Source organism: Centropristis striata, chromosome 14 (genome assembly GCF_030273125.1).
Source record: "Centropristis striata isolate RG_2023a ecotype Rhode Island chromosome 14, C.striata_1.0, whole genome shotgun sequence".
NCBI lineage: Eukaryota > Metazoa > Chordata > Actinopteri > Perciformes > Serranidae > Centropristis > Centropristis striata.
The window spans coordinates 34,849,360-34,867,824 of record NC_081530.1 but is presented as its reverse complement, the minus strand read 5'-3'; the positions used below and the strand labels follow the sequence as shown (position 1 = coordinate 34,867,824).

Here is an 18,465-nt window from a genome sequence, read left to right as displayed (position 1 = left end):
TTGTGTCTTTTTTCAGTCATTTTTACATCTATTTTTGTCGTTTTGGTCTTTTTGTGTCTATTTTAGTCATTTTTACATCTATTTTTGTCAATTTGTGTCTTTTTTAGTCAATTTTACATATATGTTCGGTAATTTTGTGTCTTTTTTGGTCAATTTGTGTCTTTTTTTAGTCATTGTTACATCTATTTTTGGCCAATTTGTTCCCTCTTTTTATCATTTGCAGTTTAGCGAAAAATGTAAACGTTTGTCCAAAACGCTACGTCACTAGCGCGCCCTCTGACGCCGACGTTGCGTCACATTACGTTACGTTACGTCATGATACGTCGAACCCAACCAACAGCCTTTTATGGTCATTTTGTGTCTTTTATAATCATTTTAAAATCTTTTTCGTCATTTTGTGTCCTTTTTACATCTATTTTTGTCATTTTGTCTTTTTGGTCATTTTGTCTTTTTTGGTCATTTTGTGTCTTTTTTTTAGTCATTTTTACAACCATTTTTGGTCATTTTGTGTCTTTTTTAAATTATTTTTGCATCTATATTGGTCATTTTTACATCTATTTTTGGTCTTTTTGTATCTTTTTTAGTCATTTAAGGTAATTTTGTGTCTTTTTAATCCAGTTTTACATCTTTTTTGGGCCAATTTGTTCCCTTTTTTCATATTTTGCAGTTTAGCAAATAAAGTAAGCGTTTGTCCAAAACTCTACGTCACTAGCGCGCCCTCTGACGCCGACGTTGCGTCACATTACGTTACGTGTCGTTACGTCACGTTACGTCACGAAACGTCGAACCCAACCAACAGCCTGGCAACTTGTTCGCTGTTCCCAAAGCAACCAAAGCGAGAGGAAACGGTGATTTTAAAGACATCCGGACATTGTGCGGACATCAGAGCGGACAGGACTTAGAGGGACAGTCTGGAGTTTATCTGCTGGAGGCGACGAGCCGCTAAACGAGAGCAAAGTGACGTTAAACAGGAGGAGAAGAAGAAGAATCAACAGGAGGTTGAGCTGGGCGGACATGGCGGCCGGCGGTAGAGATATCTAGATAAAACCCAGGAACCGGAGATAAGGGGACCTTTCTGTGTTTTACTCCTCCATGGCCTCCCCGGGCTGCTCCTCCTCCTGCTCCCCGGGCCTGTGATCTCCCCATGGCCTCCTCTCCGGCCCGGCTGGGCCAGCAGGCCGTGGCGCTGCTGGACGTGTCTCTGCGGGTTCCCTCCGTCTTCATCATCGACGCCATCTTTAACTCGGAGCCTGGTTCTGGTTCGGGGTGGGCCGGGGCCACGGGAGGGGTGCTGCTCCGGGTCACGGGTGAGTAAAGCCCGGGACCGGTCTGTGTGTCTGCTAGCTGGAGGCTAACGGCTAGCTGACGTAGCGCTAGCAGCAGCAGAGTGGAGCTGCTTTATTCTGCAGCTTTAACTCACTCAGGCTCTATTTATCTACACAGTTTAACGTGTTCACCTCACACTTTTTTAAATTTATTTTATATTTTTTTATTTTATTGTATTTATTTATTTTTGCATCTCATGTCCCTTATTTTTTTATTTTTTTGCATTTCATGTCCCTTAGTTTTAATTTTTTTTTAGTTATTATTGTTATTACTTTTTATTTTTTTATTTTATTTTTCATCTCATGTCCCTTATTTTTTATTTATTTATTATTATTATTTTTTATTTTTTGGCATCCCATGTCCCTTTTTTATTTTTTTATTTTATTTTTTATAAAAAAAAATTTTTGCATCTCATGTCCCTTATTTTTTTTAATTTAATTTAATTTTTTTATTTTTTTGCATCTCATGTCCCTTATTTTTTAATTTTATTTATTTATTTTTTTTGCATTTCATGTCCCTTATTTTAATTTTAATTTTATTTATTTATTGCATCTCATGTCCCTTATTTATTTTATTTTATTTATTTTTGCATCTCATGTCCCTTATTTTTTTATTTTATTTTATTTTTTATTTATTTTTTTGCATTTCATGTCCCTTATTTTAATTTTAATTTTATTTATTTATTGCATCTCATGTCCCTTATTTATTTTATTTTATTTATTTTTGCATGTTTAACGTGTTCACCTCACACTTTTTTTACTTTATTTTATATTTTTTTATTTTATTATTTTATTTTATTTATTTATTTTTGCATCTCATGTCCCTTATTTTATTTATTTTATTCTTTTTTTTTTGCATTTCATGTCCCTTATGTTTTTATTTATTTATTCATTTTATTTTTTTATTTTTTTTTGCATCTCATGTCTCTTTTTTATTTTTAATTTGTATATATTTATTTTGCATCTCATGTCCCTTATTTATTTTATTTTATTATTTATTTATTTTTGCATCTCATGTCCCTTTTTTATTTATTTATTTATTATTATTAATTTCTTTTTTTTGCATCTCATGTCTCTTATTTTTTTTATTTATTAATTTTTTTGCATTTCCTGTCCCTTACTTTATTTATTTATTTATATTTTATTTATTCATTTATTTATTTATTTGCATCTCATGTCCCTTATTTTTATTTTTTTATTATAATTTTTTTTAATTTACAAGTTTTGCATTAATAAACAGACAGCAAAATAAGGAGTAAGGGGGGGTTACATGCGAGAATAACATAATTACAATTAATAGCCATGTGAGATCACAGAGTGCAGGAACGTGAGGTGCAGTTCTGGTAGGTAAACACAAAGTCACTTCAGAAACAGAGAAAATAATTCTAGAGTCTTTATGGATTTCTTGTTTTCGGATTGAATAATTGTATTGTAAGTACATGGTATTTGATTAGTGAATTTCCGGTTATGGATATGAGCTTTGGCTATAAATAATATTAGATTAATTATATAATATTGGTCTACTTGGGGAATGGGACTAAAAGGAAACCAAACAATACATTTTGATATTCCAAAACAAAGTTTGACTGAGCAGGCAGTTTAGGTGTCCTCTCATTCTACCTGACAAAATATAAATATTTACCTCTTTATCCTCAGAAAGATCCGCCCAGAAAGATATTATCTTAGACCAGGGGTCCCAAACTCAAAATACCTGGGGGCCACTGGGCAGTATCAACATGACCAAAAAAATACACAAAATTACTAAAAAAAGACACAAAATGACATAAAAAAACTAAAGTATTTAAAAAAGACTCAAAATGACCAAAAAATACACATAATTACCAAAAAAGACATAAAAATATTTTTAAAAAAGACACAAAATGACCCAACAAAGACACAAAATGACTGAAAAAAGACACAAAATTACCAAAAACAGTAATTAAAGGGACCTTCCACACACAACAGGGTAAAGTGCCATTCATATAAAACTCACATTAAACTTTCATATCAAGGTGGGGGCCACAAAATATCGTCACGAGGGCCACAATTGGCCCGCGGGCCGCCAGTTTGACACCCATATTTTATAGTCTGAACTCTGCATAGTTATGTGGAATTTGAACACAATAATATTGCAGTAATAACCACTAAGGCTGTTTCTAAGAAGTCAGTCATAAATGTTCAGAAAATGCCAAAAAATAGTCAAAAAAGCTCATCGCAATTTTCCAAAACCCAACATTGCTCAGATTAATGATATTTTTTTGGTTTTCTTGGGTAGAATCATTGAATGAATCATTGAATGCTTGGATTTTTTTGCTTTTAAAATTACTTAAGTGATTTAAACATTGTTGCAGATAGAATGTTTGGAAAATGTTTAATTTTAGCCGTTATGTGTTCAAGGACAGAAAAACACTTCAGGTGTGTTGCTTGAAAAAAAAAAAAAGCTTGATTTTTTTAACATAATCTGGCGCTTCATCAACATAATCACTCATGTCACTAATCTGGAAATTGGAAAGCATTTCATAATCAACTCAAAACATGCAATCATAGTTAAACAGCTGGTAAATAAACATAATATGATAATAATAAAGTGACAATATACTTTCATTGCTGTAGGTTTTGAGAGTCTGTATATTTTTTAGAGGTGCTTGAAAAGTGTTTGAATTTTACATTTAAAAAACTATATACTATTACTACTACTACTACTGTACCGCTTTATAATGGCTTTGGATATGGATCAGACAAAGGAAATAAAAGAAACATTTATTGGGACTTTTTTGAGTCTCGCACCCAACAAATACCCCATTACAAGAAAACTACAACTAACATTAAAACTAATAAAAACTCAACCAAAACTAATAAAAACCAAACTCAAACTAAGCATTTCCCAAAAAATAGAAACTAATTAAAACTAGCTAACTCACTCTAAAAACTCATTAAAACTAACTCAATTTTGAAAACAAAAAATCCCAACGAAATTAAAACTAAAACTAATAAAAACTAAACTAAAACTAATAAAAACGAAAATAAAACTAATAAAAAAGAAACTAAAACTAATAAAAACTCAACCAAAACTATTAAAAACTAAACTAAAAACTAAGCATTTTCCAAAAAATAGAAACTAATTAAAACTAGCAAACTCACTCTAAAACTCATTAAAACTAACTGAATTTGAAAACAAAACAAATCCCAACGAAACTAAAACTAATAAAAACTAAAAGTAACAAACTAATAAAAACTAAACTAAAACTAAGCATTTCCCAAAAAATAAAAACTAATTAAAACTAGCAAACAAACTGAATTTGAAAACAAAAAATCCCAACGAAACTAAAACTAATGTAACATCTATGATAACTTTGCCTGCCAGCCGTAGCCGAAGAGCTCTGAAACTCGTCTTAATGAATCTCAGCTTGTTTTTTTCTTTTCTTCTTCTCTCTGTGGAGCGATTAACAGAAGAAACCTGCTACATAGACAAACAAGCAGCCGGTTACATAACTCTCCGTTTGTACAGGTTGGAGACCTTTGGACGGCTCAGGAAAGTCTCTGGCTCTGAGCTAACGGCTCTAGGTTTAGAAAGGCAAGGGGCCAAATAAGGTTCCTTTAAAGTGGGTCAGCCAGCCGCCTCATGGTCCTCCACCCCCACATGTTGGCAGCATTGGGTGTCTTTTTTAGCCATTTTGTGTCTTTTTTAAAAATCATTTTGTCTTTTTTTAGCCATTTTGTGTCTTTTTTTTTATGTCATTTTGTGGCTTTTTTGGTCATTTTGTGGCTTTTTTGGTCATTTTGTGGCTTTTTTTAGTCATTTATTGTCTGTTTTGTCTTTTTTGGTCTATTTATGGCTTTTTATAGTCATTTTGTGTCTATTTTTAGTCTTTTTGTGGCTTTTTTTAGTCATTTATCAGCTTTTTTGGTCATTTTGTTGCTTTTTTGGTCATTTTGTGTCTTTTTTGGTCATTTTGTGGCTTTTTTTGTCATTTATTGTCTGTTTTGTCTTTTTTGGTCTGTTTGTAGCTTTTTATAGTCATTTTGTGTCTATTTTTAGTCTTTTTGTGTCTTTTTTTAGTCATTTATCGTCTTTTTTGGTCTTTTTGTGTCTTTTTTTAGTCATTTATTGTCTTTTTTGGTCTTTTTGTGTCTTTTTTTAGTCATTTATCGTCTTTTTTGGTCTTTTTGTGTCTTTTTTTGGTCATTTTGTGGCTTTTTTGGTCATTTTGTGGCTTGTCATTTTGTGGCTTTTTTGTCATTTATGGTCTGTTTTGTCTTTTTTGGTCTGTTTGTGGCTTTTTATAGTCATTTTGTGTCTATTTTTAGTCTTTTTGTGGCTTTTTTGTAGTCATTTATCATCTTTTTTGGTCTTTTTGTGTCTTTTTTGGCTCATTTTGTGGCTTTTTTGGTCATTTTGTGGCTTTTTGGTCATTTTGTGGCTTTTTTTAGTCATTTATTGTCTGTTTTGTCTTTTTTGGTCTGTTTGTGTCTTGTTTTAGTCTTTTTGTGGCTTTTTTTAGTCAGTTATTGTCTTTTTTGGTCTTTTTGTGTCTTTTTTTTTTGGTCATTTTGTGGCTTTTTTGTTCATTTTGTGGCTTTTTTAGTCATTTTGTGGCTTTTTTGTTCATTTTCTGGCTTTTTTAGTCATTTTGTGGCTTTTTTGTTCATTTTGTGGCTTTTTTGGTCATTTTGTGGCTTTTTTGTTCATTTTCTGGCTTTTTTAGTCATTTTGTGGCTTCTTTTGGTGATGATTTCAAAGGAAAAGTCCCATGATGCATTGCGACACTCTCACATGTATTCTGATGCATGTCATTGGCCAAGAGACCGAAAATAGGTGGAAAAAACTACAAAAACTTCAAAACGGCGTATCCTCTTTCCCGCCTTTAATGGTAGAATAACACAACAGCGCCCCAACAGGTTTTAATGGTAGAGATGTGGTTATCAGATCAAGCAGGTAAACCAATAATTAGATGTTCACCTGGAATAAAAACACATCAAACGTTTGGAAAAGGCTGATTCTCATCAACATGGTGCAGCTCATAGCAATAATCCAAGAGCATTAAATACATATTTTATTTGACCCTTCATAACATATACAATCTAAAATCACTGTTTAATATGAATTTATAATCTATTTAAAGAATTTTAAGGTATTTTCTGACATTCTTAGAGACACTGTGACAAAATTCATTACGTAACACATTTTTAAATAAAGATAAAAAAACAACGAACGTTTTTGGGGTTTTTTTTTTGCTTTGGCAAGCACTTAAATATGCTCATAGGTACCAAAATGTATTTTATAATAAAATATACACATATTTTAATGCAAAACGATTCTATTATTACCATAACATTTATAACAATTTTTTGTCATCAATTTTCATTCAGATTTTGTTCTTTATACATTGTTAAAAACTATTCTGTTTGATTATATTCAGTTAAATTATACATTTTTAAACAAATGTATATTTATTTTTTATAAAGTTTATTAAACATTTATTGTATATAAGTGTGGGGGAAACCATGACATTTTTATCTGGATGCATTACAGTACTGAATTTGTGAATCAAAAATCTGTTCAAAAATATTATTTTAGCACAAAACAATGGATTGTGCCTCATTGTGGCTATATTGTTCATTCATATAAAAGTGAAATATATTTAGTTTAATAAAGTAGGTCCTTATAATCTTCACAGACAGAACTTAGACTGGCTTCAGGAGAATCAGCCAAAAGTTGTGAACATTAATAGTTGAATAACTTCCAGTAAAGAGATCAATAAACAGCCGCTCAGTCCTTTAAATCCATTTAGTGAATGAACTCTGTCTGAGGTTATAACCTTTGGTTATAACCCTCGTCTCTGACTAAAGCTGCTCAGTTAGAGGTTGTTGCTCTGTAAGGGGTCAAAGGTCAAGGTAAACAACAAGCACTGAGTGTCAAAACAACAGTCAGATGATAAAGAGACGAGGGTTGTCACCATACTAAAATATTCAACTGGATACCATTTTCGATACCACCAGATTAAAAACAAAGACCCCAAAATTTAACAGAAATATTTCTATTAACAAGAAAAATGCAACATGTAAAAATGAACAGAACCACAGGTTAAATATTTATAATAAAAAACAGTTGTGCAAAAAGAAACTGCAACTATGATAACAAGCTTCAGATACTCAATACTTTTGTATCCGGATACTACGTTTTAGTATTTGACAACCCTTAAAGAGACAGAGTCCTCACCAATCCGTGTATCATTCGTTCTTTCCATTTTCTATTGGCAATCAAAAATCAAATAATGAAATATTGACTGGTTATTTTGTTTTTTATTATAAAAAAAAAATGCTTGTTTTTTTCATATTTCAATATTAGGCTCAGATCAAAAATATGAAATGGAAAAAAGGGCACCAAGAATTAATTTGATTTTAATTTGTATTTTTGTTGTGTCGACGTGCGGTTTTCAGTTTTCAGAATAAAGTGTAACACAACCAGGCCAAATACCAGATAAATATGGAAATAAGATTAATTGCATGATATTCACAGAACTGTTCACTCTGGATTTATTTTAATAAAACGCCTTTAGGTACAGACTGTACAGTAAAATATTACATTCTATTTAAAAAATGTTCAAGTTAAACTGTCTGTTTCCAGTCAATGCCACTTCAGGTTCATTCTAGAGGACCTCAGGTATCTTCTCACAAACTTACATGACTTTTCACTGTGGGAATTCATAATAAAATGCACTTAAGTCACGTAAACCTGACCAATTAAATATTAAAATCAAATTTTGGAATTTTCCATTTCGTTTTTTTGATCCGAGCCTAATATTGGAATATGAAGAAACAAGCATTTTTTAGTTTTTTGTGTTATAATAGAAAAAGAAATGACAAAATAACTAGTCAATTTTTCATTATTTGATTTTTAATTGAAAATTGAAAATGGGAAGAACGAATGATACACGGATTCTCACCAGTATACCAACTTAAAACGATCTACAAAAACTGCATAAAACACTCTTATGTCTCAGGTTGGTGTCTCTCTGCTGAGACTCCAACAGCTGCTGGTTTTTATAGCTCGAGGCCATTTTAGTTTAATCCTTGAAATACCTGGATGAAGAAGTTTATTTACCAGAAAACACACCTCCTGAATGATTTAATCCTACTTAGAAAAACAGTTTATGACAAGTAAAATGAAGCTAAACTGATAATCTGCAGCTGGAAACATTCCCAGCCGATCAGTCTGTTTTGCTCATTCATATTGAAACTAGATTCATGGTTGTACATGACGAGAACAAGTTCACACACAGTAGTTAGTTATTATGTATTGTGGAGAACATTCCTCTCACATGAACTTCTGACAGTTTATGTCTCACTTGACTTCTTTCTTTTGTCTGAGTAGACAAAAGAAAACCTCCAGCAACCAAATGCTTGGCTTATATACGTCTTTAAAAATGTTTCACTGGTTTGTTTGATGACTGTTTCTCTCTGTGTGTTTGCCTTTTACTGCCTATTGGACAATATTGTAGTTTATTTTTATTTCTCTCCAGTAAAACTATGATGTTGGCATGGCTACACAAAAAAAAAAAAAAAAATGAGCTCAGATTTAGACAGACATGTTGCTCTGTAGGGATCAGTTTAGGTAAATCATGTGAAAATTGGAGGCGATGTCAGATTAAAGATGGAAAAGGAACAATTCTGTCTGATTTCAGGCAACATTTGCTGTGTTTTACCTTTGACTTGTCAGGATTACAGCTCAGAGAGATGATTGTTTCCCTCCTAATCTTGTTTGCTGTTCTCTCTCTAAGAAAACATGTTTTCTTCTTTTTATTGTTTTTCAATCAGACAAATGTACAAAAAACATTTGTCTGGACAAATATAATGATAACAACAAGAATATCTGAGAAGAGTTTAATTTAATTAATTGATTCTGATATCTAACATTTAACATGGTTTTATTGATGATGATTTTGGCTATTATCAAGAAAAAGAAAAATACAGTATTTATGTTCACTTAAAGCAGGAGTCTCAAACTCGCGGCCTGCAGGCCAATTGTGGCCCTTGTGACGATATTTTGTGGCCCCCACCTTGATAAGAAAGTTTAATGTGAGTTTTATATGAATGGCACTTTACCGTGTTGTGTGTGGAAGGTCCCTTTAATTACTTTTTTTGGTAATTTTGTGTCTTTTTAAAATGATTTTGTGTCTTTTTTAAAATAATTTTGTGTATTTTTTAATAATTTAATGTGTTTTTTTAATAATTTTGTGTCTTTTTTGGTAATTCTGTCTTTTTTTGGGTAATTTTGTTTCTTTTTTAAAACAATTCCGTGTATTTTTTGGTCATTTTGTGTCCTTTTTTTATTTATTTTTTTTATTTGAGTTTGAGACCCCTGACTTAAACTTCAATAAAACTACTTGTGATATATCATATATGCTATAAACATTTCGGGATATATATGGTATATCTATATTCAGCCTAAATATATCCAGATATGACTTTTATTCGCCCAGCTCTAAGTCAGCCATAGTTCAGTGTGAGATTCTTCCATCTCTTTGATGTCTGTCTCTGCTGACTGTCCCTGTGTTGTGTCTCAGGCGTCCTCATCTCCAGCATGGTGCTGCTGCTCTCCCAGAAGGCCTTGTTCAAGTTCTACACCCTGTTCTTCGCCGTCCTGCTGGGCGTGGCGGCGGTCCTCATCAACTACTACGCCACCTCCCACATAGACTTCTACAGCGCCTACTACAAGGCGGCGCTGGGCTTCAGGCTGCTGCCCCGGAACGGCCCCACGCTGTGGCTGGGCATGGCCGCCGTGCAGCTGCTCTTCGGCGTGGGCTACGTCTTCCTGCTCAACCTACAGTCGGTGTTCGCCGCGCTGGTGGTCCTGGACATCATGATCCCTCTGTGGGGGCTGATGATCGAGCTGCCGGCCGATGTCCGGCAGCTGGTGGCCGTGTTCTCGGGCCTGGCGCTGGCGCTCAACACGGCCGTGTGCCTGGCCGTGAGGCTGAAATGGTTCTACTACTCGTGCCGCTACGTCTACCTGCTGGTGCGCCACATGTACCGGATCTACGGGCTGCAGCTGCTGCTGGAGGACACCTGGAAGAGGATCCGGTTCCCCGACGTGCTGCGGGTGTTCTGGCTGACACGCGTCACAGCCCAGGCATTGATTCTGGTGTATGTGGTGCGGGCGGTGAGGAGGGAGAGTGGGGACGCCACCGGTGGCGCCGCAGACGGGAGCTCCGACTCACAGGTGAGACTACAACCACTCAGGCCTTAGAGGAGGGGTCTGAAAGTCAAATTACCTGGGGGTCGCTGGAGGCAGTATCAAAATGACTAAAAGAAGACACAAAATGACCAAAAAATACACAGAATTACCAAAAAATACACAGAATTACCAAAAAATACACAGAATTACCAAAAAAGACACAAAATTATTTAAAAAAAAGACACAAAATGACCAAATAAAGACACAAAATGACTAATACAAAGACACAAAATAACCAAAAAAGACACACAAATATTAAAAAAAGACACAAAATTATTTTAAGAAACCCACAAAATTACCAAAAAAGACAAAATTACAAAAAAAGACACAAAATTACCAAACAAAGACACAAAATTACCAAAGAAAGACACACAATTATTAAAAGACAAAATTATTTAAAAAAGTAATTAAAGGGACCTTCCACACAACACGGTAAAGTGCCATTCATATTAAACTCGCATTAAACTTTCATATCAAGGTGGGGGCCACAAAATATCGTCACGAGGGGCACAATTGGCCCTCGGGCCGCGAGTTTGAGACCCCTTCCTTCGAGTGTCTTGAACATTTATTTCCACCTGCTGTAGACGAGTAAAGTAAATGTTCACAAGCTGCTGTAGGAGACTTTACACATCTTTAACTGTAGTGTCAGGAGTGTCTGCTTTAATCTAATTAAGTCCTGTAATTGACAGTTTTATACAGCTGGCTGAAATGTTAACTGTTCCTGAAGTCATATTTAATGAATAATTATAAGGCTTTCTGTCTGTTTCCCGGCAATCTGAGACCGGTATGACTGTAAAAAGACGTATTAAATTGCATGAGGTGTGATTTTAAATGGAATTAGTTGAACGGTGCAGAAAGAAAATGTCTGGGACTAACTCTATTTCGTTGTGAGGCTTAGAGAAATTAAATGTGCTGCCAAAATCTTGCAGCAGTAGTGCCTCAAACCCTGCAAAAACACAGGTGCAGCCACAAAGCATGCAGTGTAATTGTGTGAATAAAGTGATATTTAAGTTCTGGTGGTCGTTTCCAGGGTTACCTGCTGAGCTGGGACGTGTTCTGGGATCTGACCAGTAACCTGATCATCTCCGGCTGTGATTCTACGCTCACCGTGCTGGGGATGAGCGCTGTTATCTCCTCCGTGGCACATTACCTCGGCCTCAGCATCCTGGCCTTCATTGGTACGGCTGTCTGTCTGTGTGGAAACTTTCATAATCTGCCGTGCGGCTGTCTGTCTGTGAAAACGTTTATAATCTGCCGTGCGGCTGTCTGTCTGTGAAAACGTTTATAATCTGCCGTGCATGCAGGATGTAAGAACGCTCCTGGAGTTCAGTGTTTTGTCTCATTGTGGCTCCTCAGGTTCAACAGAGGAGGAGGACAAACGTTTAGGCTTTGTGGCTCCTGTTCTGTTCTTCATCCTGGCTCTGCAGACCGGCCTCAGCAGCCTGGACCCTGAGGAACGCCTGGTACGTCACTGACAGATGACACATTATTTATTTCCTTGTGAACACCATAGGGGCGTGGCACACTGTTTAAGATTCTGCATACTTATTATTTCTTATTCTCCGTCTTCCACCACACATTTTGCCGAAGTACTACGAAGTAGTATTGCAAAGCAATTATCTGTTGTACTTGAAGCAACAAGTATGTACCAGGACAAGGCTGTTTTTCAAAGTAAAAGCCCCACAAAGTCATTGTATCTTAATAGGAAGTTAAGGGTGCGGCTGTATTGTAAAACTCAAGATTTCATGCTGAAAATGTCCTAGTATTGTTAAATTGTTTCCACTGGGTGTTTTGTTGGTGGTTGTTTGTTTATGCCCACCTATACCTGACCTAACCTGTCCAAAATTGTCAAATTTTGAAACACCTAAAAGTGCTTCAAATGGGTCAATTATAGTCTGTTATACATGTAGATTCAGAGTCAGATTTTCCTTTTTTTGTCATTGCACAGAGTAACAAGTACTAGTACAAACAAAATTAGCCATCCACCTGTCCAAATGTATACTTAAAACACATATAATACGATAGAGATGGACAAATCCGGTTGATTTACTGATATATTATAAAGAAAATCTGCAGTATTGCTTGCTGTTAAACACTTGCAGAGGTTATGTTTGATCTTTCTATATATAAATGACTGTTGTTTGATCTGAAGGTCCGTCTGAGCCGGAACATGTGCCTTCTGCTGACGGCTATCCTGCACTTCATCCACGGCATGACCGACCCTGTCCTGATGTCCCTCAGCGCCTCCCACGTCTCCTCTTTCCGCCGACATTTCCCTGTCCTCCTGGTGTCCCTGGCGCTCTTTGTGCTCCCCGTGGCGCTCAGCTACGCCCTCTGGCACCACTACGCCCTCAACACGTGGCTCTTCGCCGTCACCGCCTTCTGCGTGGAGCTCTGCCTCAAGGTGAGGATGAAGAAGATCTGATGTTGTATATTAGTTTGGAAAACTCCAGGTCTCATTAGCCCCCTTCACAACAACTTTTCTTCTCTAAAAGCTGGAAATGTCAGATATTTTCTAGGATGCTGTTTGAAGGTATAAATAGCTTTGGAACAGCCGTGGATCATTTGCAGAACACACGTGTAGGTGGAGACAGAAGCTGTAAAAGTATCAGAAGAACAGAAGTTTTTTTTTCTGTGGGTGTCGTTACCTAAAGGGAGAACTACTAAAATGAGCCAGAAAGCATTTCTCTTTATCATCTGTTCACTTCATCTCCTTAGTTATAGCCGTGTTTCCTTTAGGGGGAAGAGTGTCCACCAGGAAAGTCTCAGGCCACGCCCTCTCTGATGTCGCTCACTCAGCGTGTCTCCATTACAAAAAGGCCTCCAGAGGGATTTAGAGACTCTGGAGGTGACGTATGGTTTTAGATCGTCGCGACGGATTAAACACGGGAGACGCAACTGTGGCCGCCGTCGCTAACCGTGCACAATGTCAGCAGCTGATCATAAACAAAGCAGCATGGCTAATTATGCACATCGTCTCCGCTGATCATAAGCATAGTGATCGTAAATGAACCGGCATCACTAACTGTGCACTGAGTGTCTGGTGCTTGTTGTATACAAACAGAGATCGCTAAGTGAACACCTCCTGCAGCAGCAGCACATACACACTATACCGCTACAGAGCTAACTGTTAGCCTGTTAGCAATTTGCAGACTGGACACTAAGGGGTTAACATACCCTCTGGCCCTGCAGCTGGGAGAGACTGCTGCAGGAGGACTGTGCCGCTTCCACTCGTTCTTACTCTTCTTAACGTTAAGAAGAGTAAGAACGAGTCTCCAAAAGTCTCCAATAACACCAGAAAAAGTCGCTGGATTTGTCTCCAGTCGCTTTCTTGAAAAATAGTTGCTAAATATAGCAACAAAGTAGCTAAGTTGGCAACACGGCTTCGCCGGCTTTTACAAATGGCGCGTGTTGTTGTGGCGTCGACTACTACGTCACATCCTGCTTAGCGTTCTATCCAATCAGCAACCAGGCTTTTTTCAGGGGAGAAAAACGGCCCTGCTCTTCTACAGGGACAAAAAAAGTTCCGTCAAAAGACCCTCAGTACGGCTCGTGTTCAAATTAGGGGCGTTTCGGTGATTGAGACCTGCCTCAGTGTGGGTATTGGACTGTAGTGGAAACAGCCTTATTGTTCCTATTGATCTCTCAGATGTTTTTAGTGTCTGCTTCGTCCTCCGTACGGCTCACAGTACGATGTATCTGATCTGTTTCCTCCCCTCCAGGTGGTCGTGTCTCTGACGGTCTATGGCCTCTTCATGGTGGACGGCTTCTCCAACGTGCTGTGGGAGAAGCTGGACGACTACGTCTACTACGTGCGCTCCACGGGGAACATCATCGAGTTCCTGTTCGGCGTCATCATGTTCGGGAACGGCGCCTACACAATGATGTTCGAGTCGGGCAGCAAGATCCGCGCCTGCATGATGTGCCTGCACGCCTACTTCAACATCTACCTGCAGGCCAAGAACGGCTGGAAGACCTTCATCAACCGCCGCACCGCTGTCAAGAAGATCAACTCTCTGCCGGAGATGCGCGGCGACCAGCTGCGAGACATCGAGGACGTGTGCGCCATCTGCTACCAGGAGTTCGCCACCTCGGCGCGCATCACGCCGTGCCACCACTACTTCCACGCGCTGTGCCTGAGGAAGTGGCTCTACATCCAGGACACGTGTCCCATGTGCCACCAGAGGGTTTACGTCGAGGATGAGAGCCGGGACAGAGCCGCCTTTTCTAACAACAACGGGGGCTACGCGGCGCCGCAGGACGTCGCTGCCGCAGCCCCGCCCGCACCGGGCGACGACCCACATGGACAGCCGGACGCCGAGCTGCCGGCGGAGGGAGCGGTAGCGGCCGGCGGCGGCGTCCAGGCAGCGGGAGGAGGGACGGGGGAGCTGGACAACGAGCTGCTGGAGGACAACGACAGCATAGAGTACGACGAAGACGAGTGGGGGACTCAAAACGGCAACACGCCGATAGAAGAAGACTATATCAACGATGACACAGACTCCACCGAGGACTGACAGGAAGAGATCTATAGAAAACAAATATATACATATATCTTTATTATATTTAAGTTAAAAAAATAATTATAAAACACAACAGCATCTTAATTTGTTCTTGAAAAATGTCAGGGATGTCATTCTCTTTTTTCTTGATAGTTTCTTTTCGTTTGATTTTTTGAGTTTGGGTTTTACTCTATAAGGGCTCGTGGAAAGAGTAACTGCTGCTCTCATTCTGTGTGTGTGTCCGACTGTGCGTGTGTGTCGACTGTGCGTGTGTCGACTGTGCGTGTGTCGACTGTGCGTGTGTCGACTGTGCGTGTGTGTCGACTGTGTGTGTGTCGACTGTGTGTGTGTGTGTGCGCGCTGGGGCTGCATGACGTAGACCAAAAACTCATACTGTTATTTTTATTATGTTTGCGATGATCCCAAATTTATTGGAGATCCCGCAAAAACAAATCTCGCCGTGTTGTCTCTCCATGTTTAATTTCCCAAAGCCTCAAAGCCGACACACACACACAAATCTGTAAGTGATTTATCTGATTTTGTGCAGCGTATATCTTCCAGATTCTGCATAGCACAAGTCTACCACGTTGAGATTAACGTGGAACTATTTTTTTCTTGGAGAAAGTAAAAAAGAAGCAACACTTTCACAACTTTGTTTTGGTTTTGTCACTTATGTTGCCCCGATGTGTATTTGTGTGTGTGTGTGTGTGTGTGTGTGTGTGTGTGCCTGCCGACTTGTAATGTGCTTAGACGATGTCTTAAAGATGCAGTTCATGTTCCCTAGCAGTAAATTATCGGGGAAATGCTGGAGTGTGTTAATGACACATGACATGTGTACGGGCTGAAATATGTGCCACCAGAAACTGGATTTGAATTATTTATATTTGAATTTGAATCGCTTAACTTGAATAGTTGCATTAAAAAAAATATGAATTTCACATCATTTGAATTTGTATTGTTCAATGCGAATCATTGCATTGAAAAACAAACAAAAATTGTAATTTGAAATTTAAATGTATTAGTTTGGAACTGAACATTCAGTTCTCACAATTAAAATTCAGTAAGCGAAATTCAATTTCAATTTTCTGCGACGAAGATGCACATAGCGCCTCTTCGGACAATCAGTACCTCCGTTTTTTTAAGTAACATTTGTTCCTACCCGGTTGCCATAGCGCCTCTTCGGCCAATCAACGGTCAAGTCAGTCTAACTTCTTCCGGGTGGCAACCGGGTGGCAACAAATGTTCCAAAAGAAAACGGGGGTGCTGATTGGCCGAAGAGGCGCTATGGCAACCGGGTGGCAACAGATGTTACAAAAGAGAACGGAGGTGCTGATTGGCCGAAGAGCTGCTATGGCAACCGGGTGGCAACAAATGTTACAAAAGAAAACAGAGGTGCTCAATATCAAATTACAATTCAGATTCAGTTTTTCAATGCAACAATTCAAACTGAACAATACAAATTCAAATTATGCGATTCAAATTCAGTTTTTTAATGCAATTATTCAAGTTGAGCGATTCAAATTCAAATATAAATAATTCAAATTCAGCTTCTGATGGCACATATTTCAGCCCGTAGATGTGGAGAGCAACTAAAGGAATTCAAGCTTTTAATCTTCAAGTCGGGATTAGAGGAGTTTGAGAGTTGAGTGTTTTTTTGCACAAAATCACATTTTTGTTTGTTTCTGTTGGAGAACTGCTGTCGTTACTGTCTCTAGCTGTTTTTATTTTTCCAATAAGTACTGTTAAACACTCTCGCTTCGTTGCCATGTGTCAGTGGCAGAGACAGTCGCTTGCTCTCAAATTATTATTTGTCTCTCAAGTCCCGACTTGCAGCCGAAGTTTGCGGTTCGAACAGAGTATTTGTGAACGTGTCCGGAGAGAGAATGAAGGCAGGAGAGTGAAGCAGTTTTCTATCAACTCTGCGCCAACCAGAGAAATTAGAGAGGTGTGTCTGATTTAAAAAGAAGTGACTTGCTACTGTAATCACTGATATACCTCTTACCATTACTTACTACTGGTCTCTTGTGCGACCTCGCTTACATTTGTGTACGTTATTGTACATATAATAAAACAAACACGTGCACATTGTCTCCTTTTTAGAATCAGAGAAGGGTTTCTTTTCTGTTTTTTTTGTTTTTCTCCATTTAATAATGCAAATTTCCACATTTTCTCTTTTTGCATAAATCAGTTTTTAGTTCAGTTAAATTCTAATTTCAAAACCCAGAAATTGTTGTTTGTAATACGAATGCTGGTATTCCAAAAAAAAAAAAAAAATGGGATTGTTGGGTGAAATGATTATTTCTCAGTAAATGTCAGAAATCTACAGAATGAAAAGGTGCCACTTACTTTGTTAATTATCTACTTTTAAGTATTTGAAAAACAAAAAGTACCATTTATTTGTTTTGTGTGTCAGTTCTTCGTCATGTTGCAGATGTCATATCATTCTGAAAATGCACCTTTTTGTTTTTTAATTGCTGGTACGGACGGAAAGCTTTTATGTACGGGCTGAAATATGTGCCACCAGAAACTGAATTTGAATTATTTATATGTGAATTTGAATTGCTTAACTTGAATAATTGCATTAAAAAACTCAATTTGAATCACATAATTTGAATTTGTATTGTTCAATTTGAATCATTGCATTGAAAAAGTGAATCTGAATTGTAATTTGAAATTTAATTTATTAGTTTGGAACTAAACATTCAGTTCTCATAATTAAAATTCAGTTAGCAAAATTCAATTTCAATTTTCTGCGACAAACATTGGTTTAGTTGAGGCAGAGCAATCGAGTGCAGATACACAGAACGCCTCTTCGGCCAATCAGCACCTCCGTTTTCTTTTGTAACATTGGTTGCTACCCGGTTGCCATGGCGCCTCTTCGGCCAATCCACGGTCAAGCCTGTCTAACTTCTTCCTCCGTTTCTTGACGAGTGGCAACCGGAGAGCCGAAGAGGCGCTCTGTGTATCTTCGTCACAGAAAATTGAAATTTAATTTTGCAAACTGAATTTGAATTGTTAAAACTGAATATTCAGTTCCAAATTAATAAATTAAATTTTCTGTGACGAAGATACACAGAGCGCCTCTTCGGCCAATCAGCACCTCCGTTTTCTTTTGTAACATTTGTTGCCACCTGGTTGCCATGGCGCCTCTTCGGCCAATCAACACCCTTGTTTTCTGTGCTCGATTGCTCTGCCTCAACTACCCGGATGTTTGTCGCAGAAAACTGAAATTGAATTTTACGAACTGAATGTTCAGTTCCAGACTAAAAAATTGAATTTCAAATTACAATTCAGATTCACTTTTTCAATGCAATGATTCATATTAGGGCTGCAACTAACGACTATTTTCATTATCGATTAATCTGTCGATTATTTAAACAATTGATCGATTAGTTGTTTA

General features: G+C 37.5%; 1 protein-coding gene across 1 annotated transcript; it reads left to right on the top strand.

Annotated features, from left to right (window-relative positions):
* The first annotated feature begins 763 nt into the window (after window positions 1–763).
* On the top strand, window positions 764–17,673 carry rnf139 (ring finger protein 139). The gene is made up of 6 exons (XM_059349783.1): window positions 764–1,307; window positions 9,893–10,548; window positions 11,594–11,741; window positions 11,920–12,026; window positions 12,716–12,967; window positions 14,286–17,673. The coding sequence occupies exons 1-6, from the start codon at window positions 1,145–1,147 to the stop codon at window positions 15,078–15,080; spliced, it is 2,121 nt and encodes a 706-aa protein (XP_059205766.1). The 5' UTR covers window positions 764–1,144; the 3' UTR covers window positions 15,081–17,673.
* Window positions 17,674–18,465: the final 792 nt, after the last annotated feature.

What these genes read in the sequence shown, in the direction of transcription:
- rnf139 (XM_059349783.1), top strand. Translation starts at nt 1,145, where the DNA reads ATGGCCTCCTCTCCGGCCCGGCTGGGCCAGCAGGCCGTGGCGCTGCTG. An exon ending in GGTGCTGCTCCGGGTCACGG is followed by an intron (nt 1,308 to 9,892) that starts GTGAGTAAAGCC and finishes GTTGTGTCTCAG; the next exon opens with GCGTCCTCATCTCCAGCATG. An exon ending in GCGTGGAGCTCTGCCTCAAG is followed by an intron (nt 12,968 to 14,285) that starts GTGAGGATGAAG and finishes CCTCCCCTCCAG; the next exon opens with GTGGTCGTGTCTCTGACGGT.